General features: G+C 31.0%; 3 protein-coding genes across 3 annotated transcripts; 2 read left to right on the top strand and 1 right to left on the bottom strand.

Annotated features, from left to right (window-relative positions):
• The first annotated feature begins 1,475 nt into the window (after nt 1-1,475).
• Nucleotides 1,476-14,350, top strand: LOC124944472 (sarcoplasmic reticulum histidine-rich calcium-binding protein-like). The gene is made up of 16 exons (XM_047484727.1): nt 1,476-1,606; nt 1,692-1,724; nt 3,649-3,877; nt 4,500-4,635; nt 5,108-5,314; nt 5,434-5,550; nt 5,671-5,835; nt 5,956-6,060; nt 6,193-6,300; nt 6,420-6,527; nt 6,648-6,770; nt 6,890-7,003; nt 7,119-7,238; nt 7,359-7,648; nt 11,752-12,008; nt 14,039-14,350. Exons 1-14 carry the CDS (start codon nt 1,510-1,512, stop codon nt 7,629-7,631), a joined length of 1,935 nt encoding a protein of 644 aa, XP_047340683.1. The 5' UTR covers nt 1,476-1,509; the 3' UTR covers nt 7,632-7,648; nt 11,752-12,008; nt 14,039-14,350.
• A 4,871-nt stretch (nt 14,351-19,221) lies between these two features.
• LOC124944615 (PHD finger protein ALFIN-LIKE 4-like) lies at nt 19,222-22,960 on the top strand. The gene is made up of 5 exons (XM_047484915.1): nt 19,222-19,519; nt 19,633-19,665; nt 21,521-21,749; nt 22,092-22,233; nt 22,449-22,960. The coding sequence occupies exons 1-5, from the start codon at nt 19,423-19,425 to the stop codon at nt 22,740-22,742; spliced, it is 795 nt and encodes a 264-aa protein (XP_047340871.1). The 5' UTR covers nt 19,222-19,422; the 3' UTR covers nt 22,743-22,960.
• Nucleotides 22,961-24,909: 1,949 nt separating this feature from the next.
• Nucleotides 24,910-26,574, bottom strand: LOC124944614 (solute carrier family 25 member 44-like). Its single transcript, XM_047484914.1, has one exon. It carries the CDS (start codon nt 26,132-26,134, stop codon nt 25,103-25,105), a length of 1,032 nt encoding a protein of 343 aa, XP_047340870.1. The 5' UTR covers nt 26,135-26,574; the 3' UTR covers nt 24,910-25,102.
• Between the last annotated feature and the right edge of the window lie 1,016 nt (nt 26,575-27,590).

The raw sequence follows: 27,590 nt of genomic DNA, 5'->3' as shown, positions 1-27,590 counted from the left end.
ATTTTGAATCAATTATTGATAATCATCTTTACTTATAGCTTATCTATTTTAAAAAACTAAGCATTTTCTTCATTTTGATGAACTTAAAAATTAAAGCTCAATAAGAGTATGTACAATAACATTGGCAAATTTAGTATTAATATTGTCATTCCAAAATTTTGAGCACTTGAAGTTTCAAAATTAATTCTTTTTTCGAACGCATGTGCTAATGATTTGATTGTTCCGCGATTTCAACTAATAATATCCGTAGTTATTATAAGTATTGTAAGCTCATTTATATCAAAGTACAACTTAGTTTTGTAGATTAATTTTTCACTTGCAAATTGAATTTTCAAATAAAATTCAAACCCTACATAGATATGATTAGATGATAAATAAAGCATTCCCTTGCTAAGTTATGAAATATAATTTATTTGAATTTATTTTTTTTTCTTAATTTCATAGGCCAATGTGCATGTTCTTTTTATTATAATTTCATAATCTGATAAATTTGGAAACTATAGACTGTGAGTAGCCACTTTAATTCCCTATTAAGCTCTAATTTTGAAAAATAATATTAACCAGTTTTTTTATTATTTTAAAATAGTATTTTAATTAATAAATTGAGGAATTTGATTATGATATAATTAATGAAATGATCAAATTTATTTTTAAAAACTAAACATTTCTTTTTCATTACGATGAAATGTGAACTTAAAACGAAAAGCTCAATAAGAGTATATACAATGACATCGATAAATCTTATATTATTATTGTCATTCCAAAATTTTGAGCATTTTAATTTTCAAAATGAAATTTTATTTTTTCGAAACTCATTATTACAAAGATCAGATTTAACATTATGATGATTTGATTGCTTGTCCATTTCAACTAATAACATCAAATCTAATATGTTGAGGTTGTTTTGAATGTCGAAGTTATTATAAGTACAATTAAAACTTAAGGCTTAACAAATAAACAAATATCACTTTAGACATAGATTATTTTTTCACTTGCAAATTGAATTTTCAAAAACAATTCAAACACTGCATAGATTTGATTAGATGATAAATAAAACATTTTTTTGGGTTAGGATATAATTTATTTGAATAAATTTTAAATTATTTAAAAAATATTAATTGATATTGATTTTTAAAAAAGTATAATTTTTTAGTAAAAAAGTTTAAAATATAATAATAAAGTATATATACTTTTATTGTTTTTAATATTTTAATTAATGAAAAGTCAATAAAATAATATTTAATTATATAAAAATTAAAAAAATATTAGGTAAGAATTAATTTCTTTATTATATTTATATTTAATAGTGAACAAAGAGTCACGACCTTTAGTAGAATCAACATAAGTCATTTATAATTTCCTTTTCAAATAAACTCTATTCCAACTTTCCTTTTATAGAAACTTTTAAATTAAATGGGCCCTACAGCCCATTTATATTTCCCTCCACCCACATCAAAAGGAAACCTGTCCTAAAATCCTTTCTCTTTCTCTCTCTCTCTCTGTCTTGAAATGGATGAACCAGTAAAGAATGATTATCCAACGGTGGAAGAGATTTTTCAAGATTACAAAGGCAGGAGAGCCGGTCTTATTAAAGCCCTAACCACAGGTATTCTCTTATTCTTTGTTAATATAACTAATATCACTCACTTTAATCACTGATTTTGTTTTCTCAAATGATTTTGTTTCTACAGATGTTAGAAAACTCTACAAGATGTGTAAACCAGGTTAGAGTCTTACCCATTTGAAAATTACTGTTATTTTGTGTTCTTGGATTTGGAAGTGAAAACCTAACATACTGCATTTTGTATTTCTTGAGATTTTGGGTATTTTTTTGTTTTGGATTGGATTGGATTTGATTAACATTGAACTAGAATTAGGTTTAATATCTAGAATTGAAGGATACAATAAATCAAAGAGAATTGAGTTGAGTTGAGTTGAGTTGAGAAGAGAAGCTAAGAGCTATTTAGAAATAGAAATTATCTAGATATGAGAATAATTAAATTTCCTATAAGAGAAATAGAAATTCCAAATAACCAATCTACTAGCTATCTTTGGCACCACAATGCCTTATTTAGTATAAATAACGAAATTAACCGCCCCACTCTTGTATCAGTATTCCACTTTTTCGAGTCTTTCTTAAAAAAAAAAGGAAGGATCCATTGAAACTATCTCTCATCGGGTGTGTCTTGCATAGTAAACAAAAGCGAATATTTGAATGTGACTGAAATTTAATAAGATATGTAAATTATTGGATATATATAGTTAGTGGTAAAAAAGGATGATATAGGGAATGATTTGAAGCCCTTATATGGGAAGATATTTAACCTTCTAAGTACGCCCAAGGTTTATAAAAGGCAATTAAAATCTCTATGAAGGCGGATTTATCAGAATCTTAGAACTATTTAATCCCCATTCTTTACGGAATAATTTTCCAGATTGACTGAAAACTCTTGCATTTCTTTCATTTCATAGACTGATTCTTCAAATGTGCATCTAAAAAAAATACTTAGAGCATTGTATAACCTACAATTTTACAATCTGTTGATACGAGAGGTAGAGCTTGTATGGGGTTATTTGAAAAAAAAATATAGTTTATGAAATCAAAAATATTGTTTGATGAAAAAGTTTGTTTTTTGGGATTAGTCGAATTAAGTTACTAAAATATCCTTTTGTATCTAAATTTTATAAAAAGTATTGTGAGGGTATTTTACTTGATGAATTAAGTTAGTTATTTGATTGTTGAAAGGATGGGTGATGTGATAAAGTTTTTTTTATTTTTTATTTTAAATAACCCATATATATAACCCAAGATCAAACAGGCTGTAGGGTTAGGGTTATTAATTGAGGACGTGGCAAGTTAGCGGTTATGGTAGCTGTCACGATAGCGGTTACGAAGTCTATAAATAGGACGATTGTTGGAAAACAATATTATGATGAATGTAGTTGTGAATTTCTAATTCGCTCCTTGAAATCTTTTGCTTCTCCCCTCATCTATTGATGTAATTCTATGTAATTAATCTCTCTTTTCTATCAAATCAATTGTTCTTATCTCATATCATCATCTAGAAAAGAGAGACTGATTACATATACTTATATCGATAGATGAGGAGAAAAACAGTGATCAAATTCTTTATATGGTTATTCATATCCTTTTTGACAACAATATAGTCTTTATAGTCTCCTAATATTCCACTTACACGATATGTTATAACATACTGCAACTTAATTCGCGTTTAATAAACACAATTATTATTAGTTTTTTGCTGTGTGAGTTTCGAACCTTATTTCTAGGTTATACTACATTTTCTTTGATGAGATTATGCCACAACATTTACTGCATTAACCATATTGTGGAGCAAGCTACATTTGAAGTAATTAAGAGGTTAACAAAATTTAAATACTTGAATCCGACATTTTCTGATGCATCTTTTTTATTATCAAAATTAGTTGTTCGCTCACTGTTAGTAGTCGATTTAAAGCTGTTTATGTGCTTAATATGCCTTCATATTCCTCTTCTTGCATTAATTGATTGGAATTTGGACATTGATTTAAAAAAATTATCATGCTTGCTCTTGTACTGCATGGGTATCATTAGATTATTATTTTTACTTTGTCTAGAGGCTGAATTTGGTTTATGGTTGTTGACAGAGAAGGAGAATTTGTGTTTATATGGATTTCCTGATGAGCGGTGGGAGGTTAGTCTACCCAATGAAGAAGTGCCTTCAGAGTTGCCTGAGCCTGTACTTGGTATAAACTTTGCTAGGGATGGTATGCTGAAGAAGGATTGGATAGCTCTCATTGCTGCCCACAGTGATGCTTGGTTGCTTTCTGTTACTTTCTATTTCAGTGCCAGATTTTATTTTCAAAAATCTGACAGGTAAATATTTCTTCCTGGTTGTATTGTATAATAAACAATGTTTCATATCAAGTGTTCAAGACATGGCAATTTGGAAAAACTTTTTTTTTCTGTAAAAGATATCTCATGTGGATGTCGATCCACATGAGATCACGTTTGCAAATAGAACTTAGTCAAACACTTTTCTTATAGGTATTCAGATTCAAATCCAGAAACAAAAACGTGTTTCCAAACAGGTTTCACGATAAATCTATGCATCTACTTTCATAAAAAAAAAGAATAGAGATTTTATAGATATACAATCTTAAAATGTCTTCTTTGTGATTTTGTAAGTCTGTATTCTTACACAGATTTTCTGCAAAATTTGAATTTAAACAGAAGTTAGTCAGACACATTTCTTATAACTATTCGGATCCATAAACAAAAAGTGTTTCCAAATGGGATTGTTTGTATTATTAGAAATCGTATTCGCGATAAATCTATACATACAGACGTTAACATTATTAAAATAGAAAGAATAGAGGTTTTATAAATATATGAGCTTCAAATGTAACCTTTGTGATTTTGTAAGACTGTTCTTTGAACTCAATCAAATTTCTATATTCTTACACATTTTCTGCAAATTTTGAATTTATTGTTTCAGGATGCAACTTTTCGATATGATAAATGATCTCCCTACTGTGTTGGAAGTTGTTACTAGTATTGCGAAGGAGCAACAAACGGAAATATCTTTGGTCACTAGCCAAAATAGCAACAAGTCCAATTCAAACTCCAAAATGGTAAAAGCCAATTTGTAAATCTCATTTAAGTTTTTCTCATGGATTCTTTACACTCCTGCAATATCTCATTAGCTTTGTTCTCTCCTTTAATTATCAAAGGGCTTGTGTGATGTGATAAAAAAAACTAAATATTGAGTCTTTTGGAATTTTTTAAAATGCCACAAGGCTTTATTTGGTATAAAGAATTTTTATTCTGAATAATGATACAAATTATACTATTATATTTGGCTTCATTAGGCATAGTTATATTTTCTGTATCATTATAACTTATTTCAAACATAATGAATGTAGATTTTCTAAATCATGATCCAGAAAAAAAGAAGAAATGCATACCCGAAAAGATCAGTAGGGGTATATTTGGTCATTTGACCTAAATAATTAACTTTTCTCATTAAACAAAGATGATTTCAAATAACCCCACATCAAACAATCCTTAAGCGTGCCTTTTCTCTTCATGGAACTCATTTTGCAGGGAATACTACTGGAGTCTCAAGGACAGATGTCGACATTAATGGAAAAAGTTGAAGATGAGGATGATAAGAAAGAAGAAGAAGATGATATGGAAGTGGAAGAAGAAGAAGATGGTATGGAAGAGGAAGAAGAAGAAGATGGTATGGAAGAGGAAGAAGAAGAAGATGATGATGATGATGATGAAGATGAGCATGGAGAGACATTAGGGGTATATTTGATCATTTGACCTAAATAATTAACTTTCTCATTAAACAAAGATTATTTTCAAATAACCCCACATCAAACAATCTAAGCGTGTTTTTTTCTCTTGATGGACTCATATTGCAGAGACTGCAGTCACATGGACGGAAGTGGACATTAGAGGAATACATTGAAGATGAGGATGATATGGAAGAGGAAGAGCAAGTTTATTATGATGTAGATTGGCATGGAGAGACATTACGGGTACATTTGGTCAATTGACCTAAATAATTAACTTTCTAATTAAGCAAAGATTATTTTTAAATAACCCCACATTAAACAATCCTTAACTGTGCTTTTTCTCTTGATGAACTCATTTTGCAGAGAATGCTACCGCACTCACATGGACAGAAGTTGACATTCGAGGAGATTGTTGAAGATGAGGATGATATGGAAGAGGGAGAAGAAGATGAGGATGATATGAGAGAGGAAGAAGAAGATGATATGGAAGAGGAAGAAGAAGAAGATGAGCATGGAGTGACATTAGGGGTATATTTGGTCATTTGACCTAAATAATTAACTTTCTCATTAAACAAAGATTATTTTCAAATAACCCCACATCAAAGAATCCTTACACGTGTTTTTTCTCTTGATGAACTCATTTTGCAGGGAATACCACCAGAGTTTCATGGACAGAAATCGACATTAGAGGAAAACGTTGAAGACGAGAATGATATTGAAGATGATAAAGATTGGCATGGAGAGACATTAGGGGTATATTTGGTCATTTGACCTAAATAATTAACTTTTAAACAAAGATTATTTTCAAATAACCCCATATAAAACAATCCCCAAGCTTAAGCAATCCTTAAGCGTTCTTTTTCTCTTCATGAACTCATTTTGCAGGGAATACTACCAAAGTCTCACTCTCATAGACATAAGTGGACATTAGAGGAGGAAGATGAGGTTGATATGGAAGAGGAAGAAGAAGATCAACATGGAGAGACATTAGGGGTATATTTGGTCAATTTACCTAAATAATTAACTTTCTCATTAAACAAATATTATTTTCAAATAACCCCACATCAAACATCCTTAAGCGTGTTTTATCTCTTCATGAACTCATTTTTCAGGGAATACTACCAAAGTTGACATTTGAGGAAAAAGTTGAAGATGAGGAGGATATGGAAGAGGAAGAAGAAGATGATGTTGATGAAGATTGGCATGGAGAGACATTAAGGGTATATTTGGTCATTTAACCTAAATAATTAACTTTCTCATTAAACAAAGATTATTTTCAAATAACCCCACATCAAAGAATCCTTAAGCGTGTTTTTTCTCTTCATGAACTCATTTTGCAGGGAATACTAACAGAGTCTCATGGACAGAAGTCGACATTAGAGGACAAAGTTGAAGATGAAGATGATATGGCAGAGGAAAAAGAAGATTATGATGATGAAGATGAGCATGGAGAGACATTAGGGGTATATTTGGTCATTTGACATAAATAATTAACTTTCTCATTAAACAAAGATTATTTTCAATAACCTCACATCAAACAATCCTTAAGCATTCTTTTTCTCTTCATGAACTTATTTTTCAGGAAATACAACCAGAGTCTCATGGACAGAAGTCGACATTAGAGGAAAAAGATGAAGTTGAGGATAATATGCAAGAGGAAGAAGAAGATTATGATGAGCATGGAGAGACATTAGGGGTATATTTGGTCATTTGACCTAAATAATTAACTTTCTCATTAAACAAAGATTATTTTCAAATACATCAAACAATCCTTTAAGTGTGCTTTTTCTCTTCATGAACTCATTTTGCAGGGAATACTACCAGAGTCTCATGGACAGAAGTCGACATTAGAAGAAAAGGTTGAAGATGAGGATGATATGGAAGAAGAAGAAGATTATGATAACGAAGATGAGCGTGTAGAGACATTAGGGGTATATTTGGTCATTTGACCTAAATAATTAACTTTCTCTTTAAACAAAGATTATTTTCAAATAACCCCACATCAAACAATCCTCAAGTGTGTTTTTTCTCTTCATGAACTCATTTTGCAGGGAATATTACCGGAGTCACATGGACAGAAGTCAATATTAGAGGATAAAGTTGAAGATGATATGGAAGCGGTAGAAAAAGATGATGATGAACATGAGGATGGAGAGTGTGGAGCATGTGGGGAGAATTCTGACTCATCAGATGTATTCTGGATCTGTTGCGATATATGTGAAAAGTGGTTTCATGGAAATTGTGTGAAGATTACGCCAACTGAAGCAAAGCATATCAAGGAGTACAAGTGCCTTGCTTGCATTAACAAGGAACCTCATCCTTGACAATAAGAAAGGAATGGGTATAATTCTCTCTATCAAATCTAAATACTTTGATCTTTATTAGTTTGACTCTCTTAAGTACTCTCTTGCTCTAGTTAGGTTGGGATCTAAGTTTGCATTCACTTATGACTGTTTGAGATGCTCTTCTTTTGATAATAGATTTTATGTCACTCTTATTTCGAGATGCCCGAATCTCTTCCTTCAGTTTATGTTTGATCCAGATGGAAATACTTTTGTTTCTGGAACCGGATTCACTAGAGCTTGTTTGATGTGGGCTTATTTGGAAAACAAAATTAGGTTATGAAATCTAAGTCTTGTTTGATGAAAAAATTAGAGTTTTGGGGATTATTTTGGTTAAATTGTTAAAATGTCCTTTTTATTAAATTTAAATTGTAGGTAAAATAGCTAAAGGTTAGTTGATGAATTAAGTGATTTGATGGTTGAGATAATAGGTGATAAAACATTCTTTGAAATAACGTAAGATCAAGCTCCTAATTGTCAATACATTTAGTCCTTGTTTGATATGGGGTTATCTGAATTACTAAATGGTATATCAAATTACCCCATTTGATGTATTTTTTTTTTTTTTTGCTAAAATCAGTAAAATTTATTAGGACGGTGATAATGTTTGGAGAGATTAAGTCCGGAAAAAATCTAATATTTCTTAAGTATTTTTTATCTCTATTTTATCATCCTCTATGTTAAAACAAGTGAGTCGTCATTTCAAAACTGCACTTTATATCTCGGCCGAATCTGTACATCTTTGTGGACATATTTCTTCCAACATTTCATTTGTCAATGTCTTTTAAATATCAGAGTTTCTCATTTAAACTCTAACTAACTATCTAAATAATATTTTTCATCTCTCTCTAAATTTTTACATGGTATCAGATCATGTTTTTCCATCTTAAAAAACCTGTTCACAATTTTCCGCTGCCTCCTCCAATAGTGGAAATAACCATTGGAGGAGAACTCAAATGATTCTATAATCTCATATTTTTCCAAAATTATTTATCACTAAATCCCAGTGCGTTTTTTGATCTCTTTCTTGGCAGTTTCGGCGGTTTGAAACTGCAACTTTTTTCTCAGTCGAATCTGTATCGAACATCATTTTCGTGTCTCGACAGATTTTTTCCCAACATTTCATCTGTCTAAAAATTATTATTTTTCACTTCAAGAACTCCAAGTGCCAAGAGGCACTCCTTTGACGAAGTGAAGCATGGATTAGAATCAGTCAAATTGAAAAAAATGTCATTAACATTTTCATCTTCTCGGCAACATCTTCTCCACTCTCATGCCCAAGGCTTTTCCTATTAGGTGGCTGACATTTTCACCAAAGTTCTTCTCAAGTTGAATTTCGAAGAACTATGTGCCAAGTTGGGTACTCTTAATATCGTTTACCCAACTTGAAGGGGAGTGTAGAATTATGCAAATTTGCTTGCACTCAACATGTTGTTTTGTTTACACTCAACATGGGTTGAGTGTTGTTAGTCTTTATCTTTTATTACACTCAATGTCCAGAGTTTCTCATGTAAACTCTAACTCACTATCTAAATAATATTTTTTTTCTCTCATATTTCTACAATAATAATAAGAGATAATTGGTAGTTTCTTCCCTTAATTTTGTTTCAATTCTTAGATAGCTTCTTAGAGTGTCTAGTGTCTGATTTTGTTGGTCTATCAGTAACTTTAAAATTTAACATTGTCAGTTATGTCATGCAGTTATTCTTCTTTTCATTTTTTTTAATTTAGTTATCATCTATAATTCATGTCAAAAAATTTTGAACTTATTCATATTTTTTCAATTCCAGTTTTCAAACTTTCTTTTCAATCTTTCTAAATTTGTTTTTTTTCTTAACTGACTTTTTTTTATTTCAGTTTTCTGACTTTTTAAAAATATTTTTATTACAACTTTTTTTCAAAACAATAATCTAACTGATTTTTTTGCTTAACAATAACATTATTATATTTTTGGGGAAATTACTTAGCATCATTTTATTGAAATCTCAAAAGGAAAGAATGTTTTGGTAGAAAGCAAATCAAACCTTTGCTTCTACAATTTCATAAAAGAAAATGACTTTGTAAACCAACATAGTAATATTTAGCAACTATTCAAAATATCAAAACCAAAAAGTTAATTTATTTTATTTTGCATAACGTATTAAGATTAATCATGTCTATTAGTTGACATGCCGGTCATCACTGGAACGTCTTGTGTGGTGAAAAATACTGAAATAAAAAAATCACTGTAAAAAAATGAAAGATAAGAAAAAAATGTATACATTTTTATTAATAAGTTAAACAATATGACATGAATTATAGGTGGTAACTAATTTAAAAAAAGAAAAAATAAAGTTATGTCACTGTCTACGTGGCATTTAATTAATGAGGTATTTCATACTTTATTGTAAATACGAAATCCAAAATAAGACAATAAACATTTTAAGGAGCAATCTAAGAATTCGAGCAAGTTCATGGAGAAAACTACCAATAATAAATATAATTGCGGTTACATGACACAAGCACAACATACACAAACATAGCAACAAACCTAACTAAGACAACGGTACTAAAAGAAAAGAAAAAACTTACGCAACCAATAAAATAGAAACATCTTCATCGTTGATCATCACGTCATGGGTAGTTGAGGATGGTGTTCGACTAGTGTGTAGGTTTTCTATACAAATAAATAATCAAAGCATGGATTCAGTGATAATTGGGGGTTAAACTGATGACGGCTATGCAAGCCTCATCCAAGCGGTTAGTATCAATTCATGAGCCGCATTAAGGTTGTATAGATAACCCTGGTTGATGTAGGTTATGAAAAACTAGAGCGGCTAAATAAAGGAATTAACCGCTAGCCATAAACTTCACTCGTATTAGTATTCCAATCCTGGCATAGGAAACAAAGGGAATATTTAAATGTGACTGAAATTTAATAAGATGCAGATAATGAAGGATATGGAAAGTATTGGAAATATATAGTTAGTGTTAAAAAAGAGTTTCATCTTCTATTTATTGCACGACGACAGTTGAGACGAGGAATGATCGATGCCCTTATATGGGAAAATATTGAAGGCATTGTATAGGAATATACTGAAGGCCTTATATGGGAAAATATTGAACCTTCTAAGCATGCCCAAAGCTTATAAAAGCCAAAAGACATACTTATTTAAGAAAGCAATTAAAATCTCCATGAAAGGCAGATTGATCAGAATCTTAGAACTATCTAGTCCCCATTCTTTACAGAATAACTTTTCAGATCGGCTGAAAACTCTCACTTCTTTCATTTTATAGATTGATGCTGCAGATGTCCATCTAAAACTAATTTGAACATTGTATCACCCACAATCTTTTGATAGGGTTAGGACTACTAATTGAAGACGTGGCAAATTAGTGGTTATGGTAGATGTCATGTTAACGGTTATGAAGCCTATAAATAAGACGACATGGGAAAGAATATGAATTAGTTGTTAATTTTCAATTTCCTTATTGAGATCTCTCCTTCTTAAGTATAATTTTCTGATAGAAAAGAGAGATTGATTACATAGAATTATATTGATAGATGAAGAAAGAATAACTAGTGGCCAAAGTCTTTATATGGCACAACAATATAGTATTTATAGTCTTCTAATATTCCACCTACAGAATAGTTATAACATATTGCTGAGCTCGTTGAACTACATTCCTGTTTAATAATTTTTCTTTTTGCTAAGCTTCAAACCTTTGACCCGCATGTTAGTGGCCCATAACCACCGTGTTGTTAACATATAATTAGAAGCCTCCGGAATGCTAGCATATACTACATTTTCTTTCATGAGACTATGCCACAACATTTACTACTTTAATCATATTGTGAAGTGAACTATATTTGAAGTAATTAAGAGGTTAACAAATTTTTAATATTTGAATTCGCCATTTACTTATGTATCTTTCTTTATCAAAATTAGTTGTTCACTCACTGGTAGTAGTCGATTTAAAGATGTTTATGTACTTAATATGCCTTCATATACCTCTTATTGCATTAATTGATTGGAATTTGGAAATTGATCTTTCAAAAATTCGCATGCTTGCTTTTGTACTACTTTGGGTATCATTTGATTATTATTTTTACTTCTTTTAGAGGCTGAATTTGGTTCACACTCGTATATATATATGGTTGCTGACAGTGAAGGGGAATTTGTGTTTATATGTATTTCTGAGTGAGCTGGGAGGATAAATCTACCTATTGAAGAAGTGCCTCCATAGTCTCCTGAGCCTGCACTGGGTATCAACTTTGCTATGGATGATATGCTGGAAAAGGATTGGATGGCCCACGGTTGCTAGGTTGTTTGTTTCTTTCTATTTTGGTGCCTGATTTGCTATTCAACAATCTGACAGGTAAATATTTCTTCCTGATTTGTATTTTTAATAAACAATGTTTCATATCAAGTGTTAAGATATGGCATAGGTATGTGTCTGACTAAGTTCTGTTTTTAAAATAATTTCGAAATTCACAGAAAATCTTTGTAAGAATGTAGAATTTTGATTGAGTTCTAAAAATACAATCTTACAGAATCACAAACCAAACATTTTAATCTCATGTATTTTTACTTTTTTTTTTTCTTTTTTTATGCTAAGAGAACTTTCTTTTACTAAAAGAAAAAGAGAAGGAACTCACAATTTTTCTACACTTGCTACTACTAGATAAAGGAAACAGGGAAGAGCAAATGAGGGTATTTTAGGTATTCCTTCTTTGTTAAGAAAATATCAGTAAAGTAGTCAAATCCCCTATTCTAAGCAAGATGCTTATTATAGTATAACCTCCAAATTTAATACAAATAGGTTATTTGGATTTTTAAAAAAATAAATAAATTATCCTATCATTCATCATGTTTTTATAAAATAGAACCTCTATTCTTTATTTTAATGTTAAAGTCTATGTATAGTTTTATCTTGAATATTATTATTTTTTGTATTAAAGTGGTCAACTTTTTCATTAGAACAAAAGGAAACACAAGAAGCATTGAAAGCATTACAAAGTGAAAGGAGAAGAAAAACAAAAAACAAGAAAAAACAATGGAAGAAACAAGGCTCTAAGAAAGGCTAAATGCAAATGAGATAAAAAAAAAAAAACAACTATCATCCTGTGCAAATTCCCATGTTTGTATTATTAGAAGTTGTATTCGCATAAATGATACAAACTTTAACACTAAAACACAAATATATGCTAAATTGATATATGAGTTTAAAATATTAGCTTTGTGATTATGTAAATTGTATTTTTAGAACTCAACCAAAATTCTTTATGAGCTTAAAATGCAAATGAGATAAAAAAAAAACTATCATCCTGTGCAAATTCCCTTGTTTGTATTATTAGTTGTATTCGCGATAAATCTATAGATATGGACTTTAACACTAAAAAACAAATATAGATTAAATTGATATATGAGTTTAAAATATTAGCTTTGTGATTTTGTAAACTGTATTCTTAGAGCTCAATCAAAATTCTTTATGAGCTTAAAATGTTTGCTTTGTGATTTTGTAAGACTATTCTTAGAGCTCAATCAAAATTTTACATTCTTACACAGATTTTCTGCAAAGTCTGAATTTATTGTTCAAGAAGTCAAAATGAAAAATGATCTCCCTACTGTGTTTGAAGTTGTAACTGGTACTGCTAAGAAACAGCAACAAATGGAGAAATCTTTGTTCACTAACCAAAATAAAAACAAGTCCAAGTCAAACTACAAAATGCTAAAGCCAATTTTTGTGAATCCCATTTAGGTTTTCCTCATGGATTCTTTTACACTTTTGCAATATCTCATTAGTTTTGTTCTCTCCTTTAAATGTCGAAGGGCTTTGTGATGTGATTTATTTGGATAAAATCCAAAAATACCATATATTGAGCTTATTTGAATTTTTTTTTATGTAGCCACATTCTTTATCACAATGATTTTTTGCTTCATTTGATATAAATGTTATTTTTCTGAATGATGATACATATTATACCTGTTATTTTTGGCTTCATTAGATATAGTTATATTTTCTGGATCATGTTCCAAACTAATGATCATTAATTTTCAGTTTTGCCAAAAGAATGTCATTTGGAAAAATATTGTTATCAAATTTTATTTTTTTGTTGCATGATCAAAAATTTTGTCAAAACATCACTTTGTTCGTACAATTTTCACCTAAAAATATTTCATCTAGTTCAATTACAATTTTCGTAAAAGTGATAGTGATGGTGATTATGACAAAATACTCTGTGTTTTCAGTCATAACAAATGTAGATTTCCGGATCATAATCTAGATGAAGAAAAATGCATACCCAAACAGCTCATTAAGGGTATTTTTGGAACCCCACATCAAACAAGTCTTAAGCGTGTTTTTTCTCTTGATGAACTCATATTGCTGTAATATTGGTGGTGTAGGGAATACTAACTGAGCCTCATGGACTGAAGTCAACATTAGAGCCAAAAGTTGGCGATGATGTTGATCTGGAAGAGGAAGAATACGATGATGATGATGAGAATGAGAATGAAAAGACATTGTGTAGAGCATGTGGGAAGAACTATGCATCAGATGAATTCTGGATCTGCTGTGATATATGTGAAAAGTGGTTTCAAGGAAAGTGTGTGAAGATTACTCCAGCTAAAGCAGAGCATATCAAGCAGTACAAGTGCCCTGCCTGAAGTAACAAGAGACCTCGTCCTTGACAATAATTGTCTCATGGAAAGGAAAGGGTATAATTCTCTTATCAAATCTTATACTATGATCTCTCTTAAATACTTTCTTGAGCTATTTGGTATAATGATTATTTTTCTGAATTATTGGCTTCATTATGATTTTTTACAAACATAACAAATCTAGATTTTTCCGAATCATAATCCAGATGAAAAAAAATGCACACGCAAACAAATCATGAAGGGTATTTTTGGTCATTTGACCTAAATAATTATCTTTCTCAATAAACAATATTATTTCCAATTTACCCCCACATCAAACAAGCCTTGAGTGTGAATTTTCTATTAATGAACTCATTTTTCTGTTATTTTTGGTGGTGCAGGGAATACTTCCCTAGTCTCAAGGACAGAAGTTGATATTAGAGGAAAAAGTTGAAGACGAGGATGATCTGGAAGAGAAAGAAGATGATGAGCATGGAGAGAAACTGTGTAGAGCGTGTGGGAAGAAGCATATCTGATGAATTCTGGATCTGTTGTGATATTTGTGAAAAGTGGTTTCATGGATAGTGTGAAGTTACTCCAACTAAAGCAGAGCATATCAAGCAGTACAAGTTCCCTGCAACCTTGTCCTTGAGAATAATAATTGTCTCATGGAAAGGAAATGGTATAATTCTCTCTTCTACCGAATCTTAATACTATGGTCTTTATTAGTTTGATTCTCTTAGATACTTTCTTGCTTTAGTTAGTTTGGGATCTAAAAGGTAATTTGGTTGTTAAATTGAACAATTGATTAGTGATGGGATAAGGAGTTATTTAGATTTTGTATATAAACAACCCTTCATCAAACAAAGCCTAAGTTCTATTTAGATTCACATCCTTATGAGATACCTGAACGAAAATGTGCTTCCAAATAAACAGTTGCTAATCTTGCATTTGCTCTCCCCCTATTATGTCTTTTCAGGAATTTAAGTTCAACCCTAATGCAAGGAGCTTCATTCCTTCTCAAGCACCCTTGAAATCGGCTTCTCCAGTGTCTGAGGGTCCGTTTTATTTCCCAAATAATGGAGCTGGTTTTGGACACATGCCTGCTATGCGGTTCGCATTGAAGGAAGTATTTTATTATAGTTTGTTCCCCAGTTTTGATGCTGTATTTTGTCGACCAATACAAAATATTCTTTCCATATAGTCATCTCAATATCATAAATTGAAATAATTATCCAAAAATCCTTTTCACCCAAGGTTTCTGCTCACTTATCAGTTTTATTTAAACAGATTGGACATTCATTTGCGCAGCAGTATGTGGTTTTTAATCTTCCAGTTGCACCGATGCAGTCACCACAGGGATATTATCTCACGACTGGGCCCCGACAGAGTTTTCTCTGTTATTGACCATCTCTTTTATTGTGAAAGTTACATTAAAAAAACTGGATTACTAATATCACATTATCTTTTTGCAGTATTGGCAACAGATGGTTGTTGGTCCTCGGTTTGTATACATGCCAGCTTATACACTCCTGTAAGTATTGCATATTTGCTTTATTTTGTTTTTTTTCCTCTAGTGATTTCCACATTAGAAAATGAGACATTTTGAGTACTGGTGGAGTTTACCTTCTCTCTTAACATGCTATTTTCTTGCTGATTGAGCCCCTTGGGCACAATGAATTTCCCTCTCCAAAAAAGGCATGACAACAGAAGCCAAAATATAGGCCCTATTTGGAACTAGAAATACTTTTGTTTATAATTTCAAATCCGGGCGATAACCGTCAATGAAATTCTGAATCGTGGCCTATTTGAAAATACTTTCTGGAATTAGAACTAGATCTGAGTTTGGAATAGAAAATGCCCATAGATTTTATTGGTAATACATTTTTCTGTCAAGTATCTTAGATGAGACAATGTTCTAGACATAACTTAATTACATGTATATTTACAAATTTGTTGATGTTTTTCGTTGAACCCAAACCTAGATCCAGTTCAGAGAGTGTTTCTTAAGGCGCTTCATTTGACATACAATTTATTTTTTTGTTGGATTACTAGTTCATTTTGATTTTTGGAAAAATGTAGATTTTTCTAATCTTAAGTTTTAGTAACAAAACGGCTCATTATACAAGTTGATAGAAGTTACACAATTCACTACTTAAGGTAAGAATTCAAAAGTAATCCTCTAGAAAGCAAAAAAAAATCAAATTTCATGAAGACTAAGGGCTTGTTTGATGTAGATTATTCAAATGCCTAAAAGTTAGTAATTTAAATGAAAAATGGTATTTTGATATCTTTAATTGATGGGTTGATTGATTGTTTAAAATAACCCACGTTTATGTTTAAGGGAAATATCTTATAGGTTTGGCTTATGTTTTCATTGTTGCGCCTAAATTGTTAATTTCGTTGTGTTTGGTGATAAAGTGAAGTTATTGTATTATTTTCATTGTTGCGCCTAAATTGTTAATTTCGTTTATGTTTAAGGGAAATATCTTATAGGTTTGGCTTATGTTTTCATTGTTGCGCCTAAATTGTTAATTTCGTTGTGTTTGGTGATAAAGTGAACACTTGTGTTATTGTATTATTTTTATCGTTATGCGTAAACGACTATTATTTATATCATAGTGCATGAACCTTTAAAAAAAAGAATACCCGTGTCTGATAGAATAAGAACTTTCGATGAGCCACATAAAATACTAGTGTATGCATCAAAGTTAAGGTGGATAAATTTATTAACGCCCCAAATTTTCTTCATTTGTAAAGGGTGCTGACTTGTTTATTGATGTGCCTACTCTCAATTGAACTTGCTGCAATCTTCTAGGTTAGTAATTTTGTTTTTGGGTGTGTACTTAGGTTGATGTGATTTGGAGATTCTAATATACTTCAATTTTGTCATGAAACATCAAAATATCTGGAATATATGTTGCTGAGTTTTTGTTTACATTGAATTATAAGACCCAAAAATTATATAATCTAAGTTTTCGTTTTGTTGTAGATATTATGTGTTTATTAACTCACTAAAGTAATTTAAGTGGAAAAACGTCTTGTTGAAGAGATTTTCCGATTTTTAAGACGTTCTTAGTTGAAATGAGGTCGTCTTAACTTTCTAGATATTACATGATTATTGGTTTCATGCCTTTATTTTTCTTTATTTGGTACATGCATGTTAATTGAAGACTCATTTAGTTCAATAATAGAACACATTGTAATGATATGAATTTGAATTTTCATGAATTAGAAATCAATTGAAATAATAGAACACATTGTAATGATATGAATTTGAATTTTCATGAATTAGAAATCAATTGAAAGTAGTAATAATGAGATTATGTTTGGAAATATAGTATATATGAACTTAATAAGAATGTCCTAGAAAATGCATCAACACTATAATTACTCTTTTTAACTAAGCTTGAAATAAGTGTATCAATGTTTTAAATAACTAATATTCATGATATCCATATGAGAGCTAAAATTGAAATTTTAAGTAAATTTGTTAGGGTTCGTTTGCAATTTTGGAATATTTAAGATTTCACAAAATTAATTAATATTAAAAAAGTGAATGATTTTTAGAGTTACATATTGTTTTTATATTCATATATTAATTTGAATAAAATTTTATATAAAAAATTAATTTACAAATAGTACAAAATAATATAAAAAAAATAATTTGTTAAAAATAAGATAAATTTTGTAAATACCAAAATTTTTAATGGAATTGATCCACTGAATTTGATGACAATAATGATAAAGTAGGTTTCAAATATATTATTTAAAGTGATAATTAATTATTTTATATATATTTATATTTAAAAAAATTAAAACATTGAGAAAGGCATAAAAATAATAAAGATTATTTGTAAAAGGGTCATCAATCAATTCCAAAAATTATTTTTAACTCTTTATTATAAAAATTAAAAAAAGAAAAAAATGTGATGCAAATTTGATTTAAAGAAGGAAATGAGCACTAATTCAACCAAATTTAAGAGGATAAATTCAATCTGGCTAAACAAACTCAAATTTAAGAACCATCAACAAAACAAATTTTTAACTTTTTAATTTTATTTTTATTTTTCTTAGTAAACAATTTTGAATAAATGCTTAAGTTTTTATTTAAAAAATGAAATTACAAAAATATTGAAATTGTCAAATAAAAGTGTGTATATTTGTTTTTAACGTTCAGGGTGGGTTATTTGAATAATTCAAATTTAAAAAATAATTTTTAACCAAACTCTCTTATATTATATTATATATATATATATATATTCAATTTATTAACTAAAATATTAAAATATTTTTTATTTTATCTCGCACTCTTTAATTTTTTTATCAAAAAAAATATCTCCACTTATTCTAAATCACCACCCATCATTATTTTCTAAATAATCTAAGTTTTTTCAAAAATACATAAAAAGCCATAATTACAAAATTAATTATATTATTTTATTTACTTTTTAAAATCATTTTATCTTATAAAGAATAAGGCCTTGTTCGGTTTTAAGTTATTCAAATAATTAAAAAAAAATCAAACATCACTTCTCTCTCATCCATTAATCAATTCATTAATTAAAATATTCAAAAATTTTTATTTTAAATTTTTATTTTTTATTTTATTTATATATATTAATACCCTTTAAATTTTTTTATAAAAAAATATTCTCACATATTCAAAATTATCATCTATAGATTATTTCAATAATCCCAACTAATAAAAGAAGCCCTAAAACTTATATACTTTAAAATAAATACTTTTAAAAAAAATAATCATATTAAATTCAATTAAAAGTTACAATTCTTTATAATCAAATAATACAAATAAATACTTTATATATATATATATATATATAAAAGGTCAAAGAATAGATAGTAGCAATTTTCAAACTTGGGCCCAAATCAGCCCAATTTTATATTTCTCTCCTGCATCTGCAGCAGCTGAAAGAAACCTGTCCAAAAACCCCCCATTTGCATCTCTCTCTTCTCTCTCTCTCTCCTCTATAGGCAACGAAGAAACGGTCCGAAGAAACGAGCAGAGAAGTGCGAGGACTCTATGTAAAGCTTTTCTTTCGCTGTAACCGCTATATCTCAGTATTTGGAATTCCATTTCTGTTGTTTACTTCTCTGGTTTCTCGTCCAAGATACAACAATCAACTCTAATGGACGGACCTGCGCAGTATAATCCTCGAACGGTAGAAGAGGTTTTTCGAGATTTCAAAGGAAGGAGAGCTGGTATCATTAAAGCTTTAACCACAGGTATATGTCCTTATTCTTTGCTGAATTGAATTTATCAAACTGCCTTTACTTCCTTTCATCATAGATTTTGTTTACTGAAATATCATTTTTCTTTGTTGATTTTATCGCTACAGATGTTCAAGAGTTCTATCAGATGTGCGATCCAGGTTAGACTCTTACTGTGATTCAAAATTATAATTATCTTGGCGATTTTAGCTATAATTGTGAATTGAACACTTTTTTTATATGTATTTGTTCTTGAGTTTGGAAGTTAAAACCTAACGTACTGCATTTTTAGTTTTTTTTATGTTTTTCTAGATTGGATTAGAAATTTTCATAATCTTCTTAAATTAAGCTAGATTGGATAAAATTACATGAACTCCCCAAATATTTGATAAACTTTGAAGTAAAATTGGATATACATACTCTCCAAGTTTTGTATGTTTGTTTAGATTGAGATTAGAAATTTTCTTAATCTTCTTAAATCTTGTCATTTAAGCTTACATGAATTGCAATTCTCTTTGGTAGAAGATGACATTTACTTTCTTTCTAGCTAAAGCATTGTTAGAACCTCTCTGAACTGTCCAAGTATTTGATAAACGTTGAACTAAAATTAGGTTTAATATCTAGAAATTGAAGAGTACAATGAATCAAAGAGAATTGAGATGACAAGAGAAGATATGAGCTCTTTACAAGCTAAGAGATATTTAAAAATGAAGATGAGAATATAGAACCCTAGAGATGATAAGTGAGAGATATCCTATAAGAGAAATAGAAATTCCAAATGACCAATCCACTAGCTATTTTGGGGCCATAATGCCTTATTTATACTTGGCAGAATTAACCGCTAGCCACAAAAACCTCTTGTATTAGTATTCCAATTGTGGCATAGTGGGAATATTTGAATGTGACTTAAATTTAATAAGATATGCAAATTATTAAATATATAGCTTGTGTTAAAAAGACACCTTTTATTTCTTACATTAAGACAATTGATATGGGATGAGAGATTCACCTTTTTATGCCCAAAGCTTAAAAAAGGGAAAAGACATACTTATTTTAAGAAAGCAATTGAAATCCCTATAAAGGTGGATTTATCAGAATCTTTACATAATAACTTTTCAGATTGGCTGAAAACTCTTGCACTTATTTCATAATTTTCATTTCATAGATTGATGCGGCAAATGTGTATCTAAAAATATGAGAGGTAGGGTTATGGCTACGAATTGAGGATGTGGCAAATTAGCAGTTAAGAAGCTTTTAAATAAGTTGACCATTGGAAAGATTATGATGAATGTAGTTGTGAATTTATAATTCCTTCATAGAGATCTCCATCTTCTCTTTTAGTGTGGTAATTCTTCTCTCCTCATCTATTAATTAGTTCTATGAAATCAATGTCTCTTATCTATAAAATTTCTATCAAATCAGTTTTTCTTATCTCATTCCAACATCTAGAAAAGAGAGATTGACTACATTGAATTATATTGATAGAGGAGGAGAGAAGAACCAGTGATCAAAGTATTTATATGGTTATTCATATCCTTTCTTGAAAACAATATAGTATTTTTAGTCTCCTAATATTCTTCATACACAAAGTAACATATTGCAACTACATTCCCGTTTAATAAACAAAATTGATTTTTTTTTTGCTGAGTGAGTTTCAAGCCTTTAACATAACCATCGTGCTAAGCACACAATAATTAGACACTTCTAGTTTTCCCTATTGTGTATCTCCTGAATTCTAGCCTACTACATTTTCCTTGATGAGATTATTCCACAACATTTGCTAGTTTAACCATATTGTGGGGATAGCTAAATTGTAAGTAACTAAGAGGTTAACAAATTTTAAATATTTGAATCCTGCATTTACTTGTTCGCTCACTGCTTAATATGCTTTCATACCTCTTCTTCCATGGATTGATTGGAATTTGGAAATTGAGCTCTTCAAAATTATCATGCTTGCACTTGTACTAATTGGGTATCATGGATTTGGTTCACTCATATATATATGGTTGTTAACAGAGAAGGAGAATTTGTGTTTATATGGATTTCCGAGTGAGCAATGGGAGGTTAATCTACCTGCTGAAGAAGTGCCTCCAGAGCTTCCTGAGCCTGCACTTGGTATCAATTTTGCTAGGGATGGTATGCTGGAGAAAGATTGGATAGCTCTCATTGCTGCCCACAGTGATGCTTGGTTGCTTTCTGTTTCATTCTATTTTGGTGCCAGATTTGCTTTTCAAAAATCTGACAGGTAAATATTTCTTCATTTGAATGGTTGAATTGTTTAATAAACAATGGGATATCGAGTGTTCAAGACATGGCATAGATATTGGCCTATTTTGGAAACATCTTTTTTCTGTAAAAGATATCTCATTTGGATTTTCGTTTGAAAACAGAACTCAGATAGACATATTCCTTATCTGTATTTGGATTCAGATCCAGAAACAAATGGTGTTTCCAAATAGGTCTTCATATTCACAATAAATCTACACATACATACTTTTACATTTTAAAATCAAGAATAAAGGTTTTATAGATATATGAGCTTAAATTGTTTGCTTTTTGATTGTTAAGACTGTATTCATTGTTCCAGGAAGAAACTTTTCAATATGATAAATGATCTCCCTACTGTGTTTGAACTTGTAACTGGTACTGCTAAGAAGCAGCAGCAACAAACGGAGAAATCTCTGGTCACTAACCAAAATAGCAACAAGTCCAAGTCAAACTCCAAAATGGTAAGTTTTCCTCATGATTCTTTTACACTTCTGCAAAGGGCTTGTGTAATGTGAGCTATTTGGATAAAACACCAAATTTTGATCCTATTTTGAAAATTAAATGGCTTCATTTGGTATAAAGATTATTTGTCTGAATCATGATGCAGATTATGCTGTTATTTTTACATCAAACAAGCTTTAAGCTTGCTTTTTCTGTTGATGAACTCATTTTGTAGGGAGTACTACCCGAGTCTCATGTACATAAGTCGACATTAGAGACAAAAGCTGAAGATGAGGATGATCTTGAAGAGGAGGAAGAAGAAGAAGAGGACGATGATGATGAAGATGAACATGGAGAGACACTGTGTGGAGCATGTGGGAAGAACTATGCATCGGATGAATTTTGGATCTGTTGTGATATATGTGAAAAGTGGTTTCATGGAAAGTGTGTGAAGATTACTCCAACTAAAGCCGAGCATATCAAGCAGTACAAGTGCCCTGCCTGCAGTAACAAGAGACCTCGACCTTAACAATAATTATGGTCTCATGAAAGGTAAGGAAAAGAAATGGTATAATTCTCTCTTCTTTCGAATATTAATACTATGATCTTTATTTATTAGTTTGACTCTCTTAAATACTTTCTTTCTTTAGTTAGGTTTTGGTATCTAAATGTGTATTCGCTTATGACTTGTGAGCAACATATCTTTTTGTCACTTCAATCTGTAACTTTATTAATTATTTTGTTCAAGATATTCTTCTTTCGACAATCAAGTTTATGCCCCTCTTTAGTTCGAGATGCTCGTGATGTTTGTGTAAAGATCTAATGTTTTAAGGAATAGGATGAATCCACATTGGAATTATGGGCTCGTGATGCTCCTCTTTAGTTCCTATGTGGTTTAATTTCCCTTTAGTTCTCCCACCTTAACAACTCTTTTAAGGTGTGGCTTTCATAGAGGTTGTTACATTGGTATCCGAGCGGGCCATTGCGTGCAACCGTTTGGTTTGGAATTGCGGAGATTGTTGGGGGAGAAGACCTAGTTTGTGGACCTCGGGTAGTTAAGCGCGGGGAGGTTTGCAATGGGATCTTTGGGAGATTGTCGGGGACCTTGCCTGCCTGAACATCGTGAGCCTAAGAGTGGAGGATTGTAACGATATAAACAAATAAGATGGTTAAGGAATGAAGACTTGCGTGAACATCGTGCGCCTAAGAGTGGAGGATTGTAACGATATAAACAGATAAGATGGTTAAGGAATGAAGGCTTGCGTGAACATCGTGCGCCTAAGAGTGGAGGATTGTAATGATATAAACAGATAAGATGGTTAAGGAATGAAGGCTTGAATCTTATATTGGAATTATGGGATTCTTATGTGTGGTTTAATAGCTCATGGGTTCTCTCACTTTAACAATTAGCTTGTAAGGTGTTACTCTCCTAGGGTTAGCTTGTAAGGTATTACTCTCCTAGGGTTATTACATTGGTGTCAGAGTGGGTCTACGCGTGGAACCATTTGGGTCAGAATTGTGGAGGAGACCCATCATGTAAACTTTGGGTAGCTAAGCTTTGGGATCTTAGGGGATATTGTCGGGACCTTGCCCGTCTGAATGTCATGCGACTATGTTTGAAGGATTGTAACGATGCGGTCGAGAGAGTGCAAACGATGCGGTCGAGAGAGTGCATTTAGGGATTTTTTTATTACATTCTGTTCGTGGTTCGTTTTAGGGAATTTTGCCAGCACCGTCTATACCATATTTTATTAAAAAAAAAATTAAATATATGTTTTTATATTATTTATATTATTATAAAAGTTATGATTCTTATTAAATAAGAATAATAAATAAATATATTAATGATTTTATATTTATTTGTGTTTATTAGTATATTATTTATTTTCTATCCACCTTCAGGACCTCGACACCTCTCGAAAGCAAGATGTTGACCAACTTCTGAAAGAAAGCTTTGCGTTGGTAGAATTATAGGTTTCAACTATGCAATTGTCATCTATTATGGATGTACACAGATTTTTTTTTTCAATGTTAAAACCGGCCCAGGGCTTAAAATGAGACGAGTTAGGGATCCAAAAGACCAACAAAGACGCTTTACACAATATTTTAGGTCGGAAAACACAATAAGTGTCATCAAGTTATGTTAGGCCAACCTCAGAAGAAGCGGTACCAAACCGCCTTTCGCATCGATATTAAAGATCAATCATCACCTTAAAATATAAGGATCTTATAGGAAATTAGGTTATAAAATTAAAATATTGTTAGATGAAAAAATAGAAATTTTGGTTATTTTATAAAAAAAATAAATTAAAGATACTTTTATAACACCAAATAATTTAAACAAAAAAGCTCCAATTGTAAATATATTTATTTGTGCCATGTTTGATTTGGGTGATTGGAACTTGCAACAGTTATTTTAAAAATAAAGTTATACAAATCTCATTTGATAAACAATTTATTAAAAAGAAATAAAGTTTATAAAATATATATTAGTGTTGAGTAATAATTTATTTTTATTTTGTTAATAAGTGGTTTATTTAAAAGAATTTGTAATTTGATAAAAATTTATTTGAAAATAATCTAAATTTTTCCCTTTACATTATTCATCAACTCAATTCCGACTGGATTTTATTGACTTCTAAATTCACTTGAACTATGAAATGGAAGAGAAAAAGAAATAGTAGTAGGAATTGCGAACAAAAATATCAGACACCATAACTGTCTGCATATGATATATTTTCTATGTACACAAGAAACTTGCATGATCTTCTTCAAGAACAAGAAGACCAAAGTAAGAAATGAGAAAAAAAAGGCATATATATATATATATATATATATATTATAGATAGAAAACACCAACTAGAACAATAACAATAACAAGCCAACAACCTAACCTTCTTGATGATGATGATTCTTAGCCGAAAGTCGTTTCAAAAGTTCATACGTCGTAATCATAGTAGTTGCCGACATAGACATAGAAGCCCATCTCGGCCCCAATCCTCTATAACAAGCCATCCAACCGCCTTCTCTTACCAAATTCCTCACCGTTTGTGCAACCGTCGGCCCTCCTCCTCCTTTCCTTCCATTGTTACTATTACTATTACTATTATTGTCGTCACAATCCAAAACCTGAATCCTCGTCTTTATAGTATCTAATGGCATCGTAACCAAAGCCGACACCCCACCAGCCATAGCAGCACTAAAACCCTGAACAGCCATTACAGTTTTCCAATCAGGTCTATAATCTTTCTCCTCACACAAAAAATCCCCAATCCCACCCCAAACCAGTCTCTGAACAATCGAATAAGAACCCCACCAAACCGCATTCGAAGGAGCATACGTCAAAATCGACATTCCAAACCCTCTATACAAACCTCGAGGCCCGTCGTTGTTTAGAATCTTCCTAAACGCATCAATTCCTCCTAGATACTTACCCGGTTCCTGAACCATTAATCTCTGGCTAACAACATCAACAGGGGTCCATACCAATTGGGCGGCTGTCGCCGCGCTCAGACCCGCGGCTGCGTTCGCTATGGCTGCTGCGGTTGGCTCTTGGAAACCTAGTTTCATCGTGGCGGTTCCGACTTCACTCTTTGTTATCTCAAGTGCTGTCATGTATAATGCCCTAGCTGGGATTGTACCTGTCAATGATGTCCCGAATCCTCTGTATAAACCTTTGAAACCACCATTGTATTGATGTCGTGTTTGACAGACTTGTTGACGAGTTTTCAAGACGACGACGGGGTAGAGAACTGCGGAAACGCCGGAGAATAAAGCGGCACCGAGGAAGAAGAATCTAGATTTGTCGAGCATTTCCCAATCGATTTCTTCAGGTAAGTGTATTTCCTGAGGAGATGGACATTCATCTAGACTCATCTTACACGGTTCTGAATCAGAATCGGAATCGGAATCCAATTTCATCTACATGTAGCTGTACAAAGTGGAAAACCTAACCCTAATTTTTGGAAACTATACAATAATATATTGGGGATCATATAGAGAAGGAAGAAAATGAAAGTTTTTTCCTTTTGCGAAGCCAGATCTTTGAACGTACGTGCGTTATAGAGAAAAGATCTAACATTTCTGAAAAGTTGTTACCGGTGGATGATGGAATAGGAAGGAGGCGATCATCTTCGTCGTCGACTTACCGGATTCGAGACGACGAACGGAGAACTTCGCAGGAGAGAGGAGATTCAACACTGACTGGACTAAACTAATCCAATCCAATCCTTCTGACTATCAAACAATAATCCTTTGATTACGGAAATTTTGAATGGATGAACGTAGATGAATCGAAATTGGAGATGAAGAGTGGAAATCGGTGTGAAGAAGTTGATGGAGAAGAGAGAGACGGTTAGTTTTAGGTATCTTACCGGAAACCGGAGAGAATCGAGATTTGGATAAATGAAAAATAAGTGATGACGTGTCGATTACCGGTTAGGAAATGGTCAATAGCCGGTTTCCTTTTTTGTCGGGTTGTGGGAGTCGGACTTTTGGACCCGACAAATGGACGTGCCACTCTTATCCATTTAGCTATCATCCTCTATGCTCGCGTCCACTTGAAATCACTGCTACATTTTTTTAAATATACAATATAAAGTTTCTTTTAACTGTTCGAGATGAATTTTGTTTTACTGATTTAAATTATGTTTATTATTGTTAAAAGATATCGAGACAAGATAAGAACACAAATATCATCTTTGTTAAGGATGTTAATTTGAAATCGCGATTTGAACCAAACTAATTGATGTGATTTTTTCTCTTAAATGCCCGGCACCCACCAATAACCAAATTGTCGAAATAATAAAATTATTTGTTTTTTTAATAAAGTTATTTAAAATAATTAATATATATTTATTTAATCTAATTATTATATTTTTTCACTAAAAAAAGTCTTTATCATCTCTTATTTAATGCAATTATTAGAAAAAATTGATGTTATCTTTAAAACATTATTGTTATTTAATGTTTATTTATTTAGGTATTTAATAAAAATTATTGTTATTTGATATTTATTTGTTTGAATATTTAATATTTTAAATTTATTATTATTGAATGTTATTTTTGTTTGGTATTTAATATTTTGATAATTTATAACTATATATATATGAATTATTTTATTTGAAGTTTAAACTGTTTTTTAGTTTTCAGTGCACATTGGGAAAATCCCTGGGTCGAGGATGGTTTATATTTAAAAATTTAATTGGGAATCAAGAAGGTGTTTGTAGATTCGGAACGAAAATAATAATCCGTTTTTTCGAACCAAATCGCCTTATTGTCATTTTAATTTCCGTCTTTTCTCGCTAAACTATCAGTAAATCAAGAAAAAATTATCCAACGGAATAATTTGGATCGAAAATCGTGGGAAAAAAAATAA

The sequence above is a fragment of the Impatiens glandulifera genome, chromosome 7 (assembly GCF_907164915.1).
Source record: "Impatiens glandulifera chromosome 7, dImpGla2.1, whole genome shotgun sequence".
Taxonomy (NCBI): Eukaryota; Viridiplantae; Streptophyta; class Magnoliopsida; order Ericales; family Balsaminaceae; genus Impatiens; species Impatiens glandulifera.
Note: the sequence above shows the minus strand (reverse complement) of the source record. Positions and strands in the feature narration are given on the sequence as shown.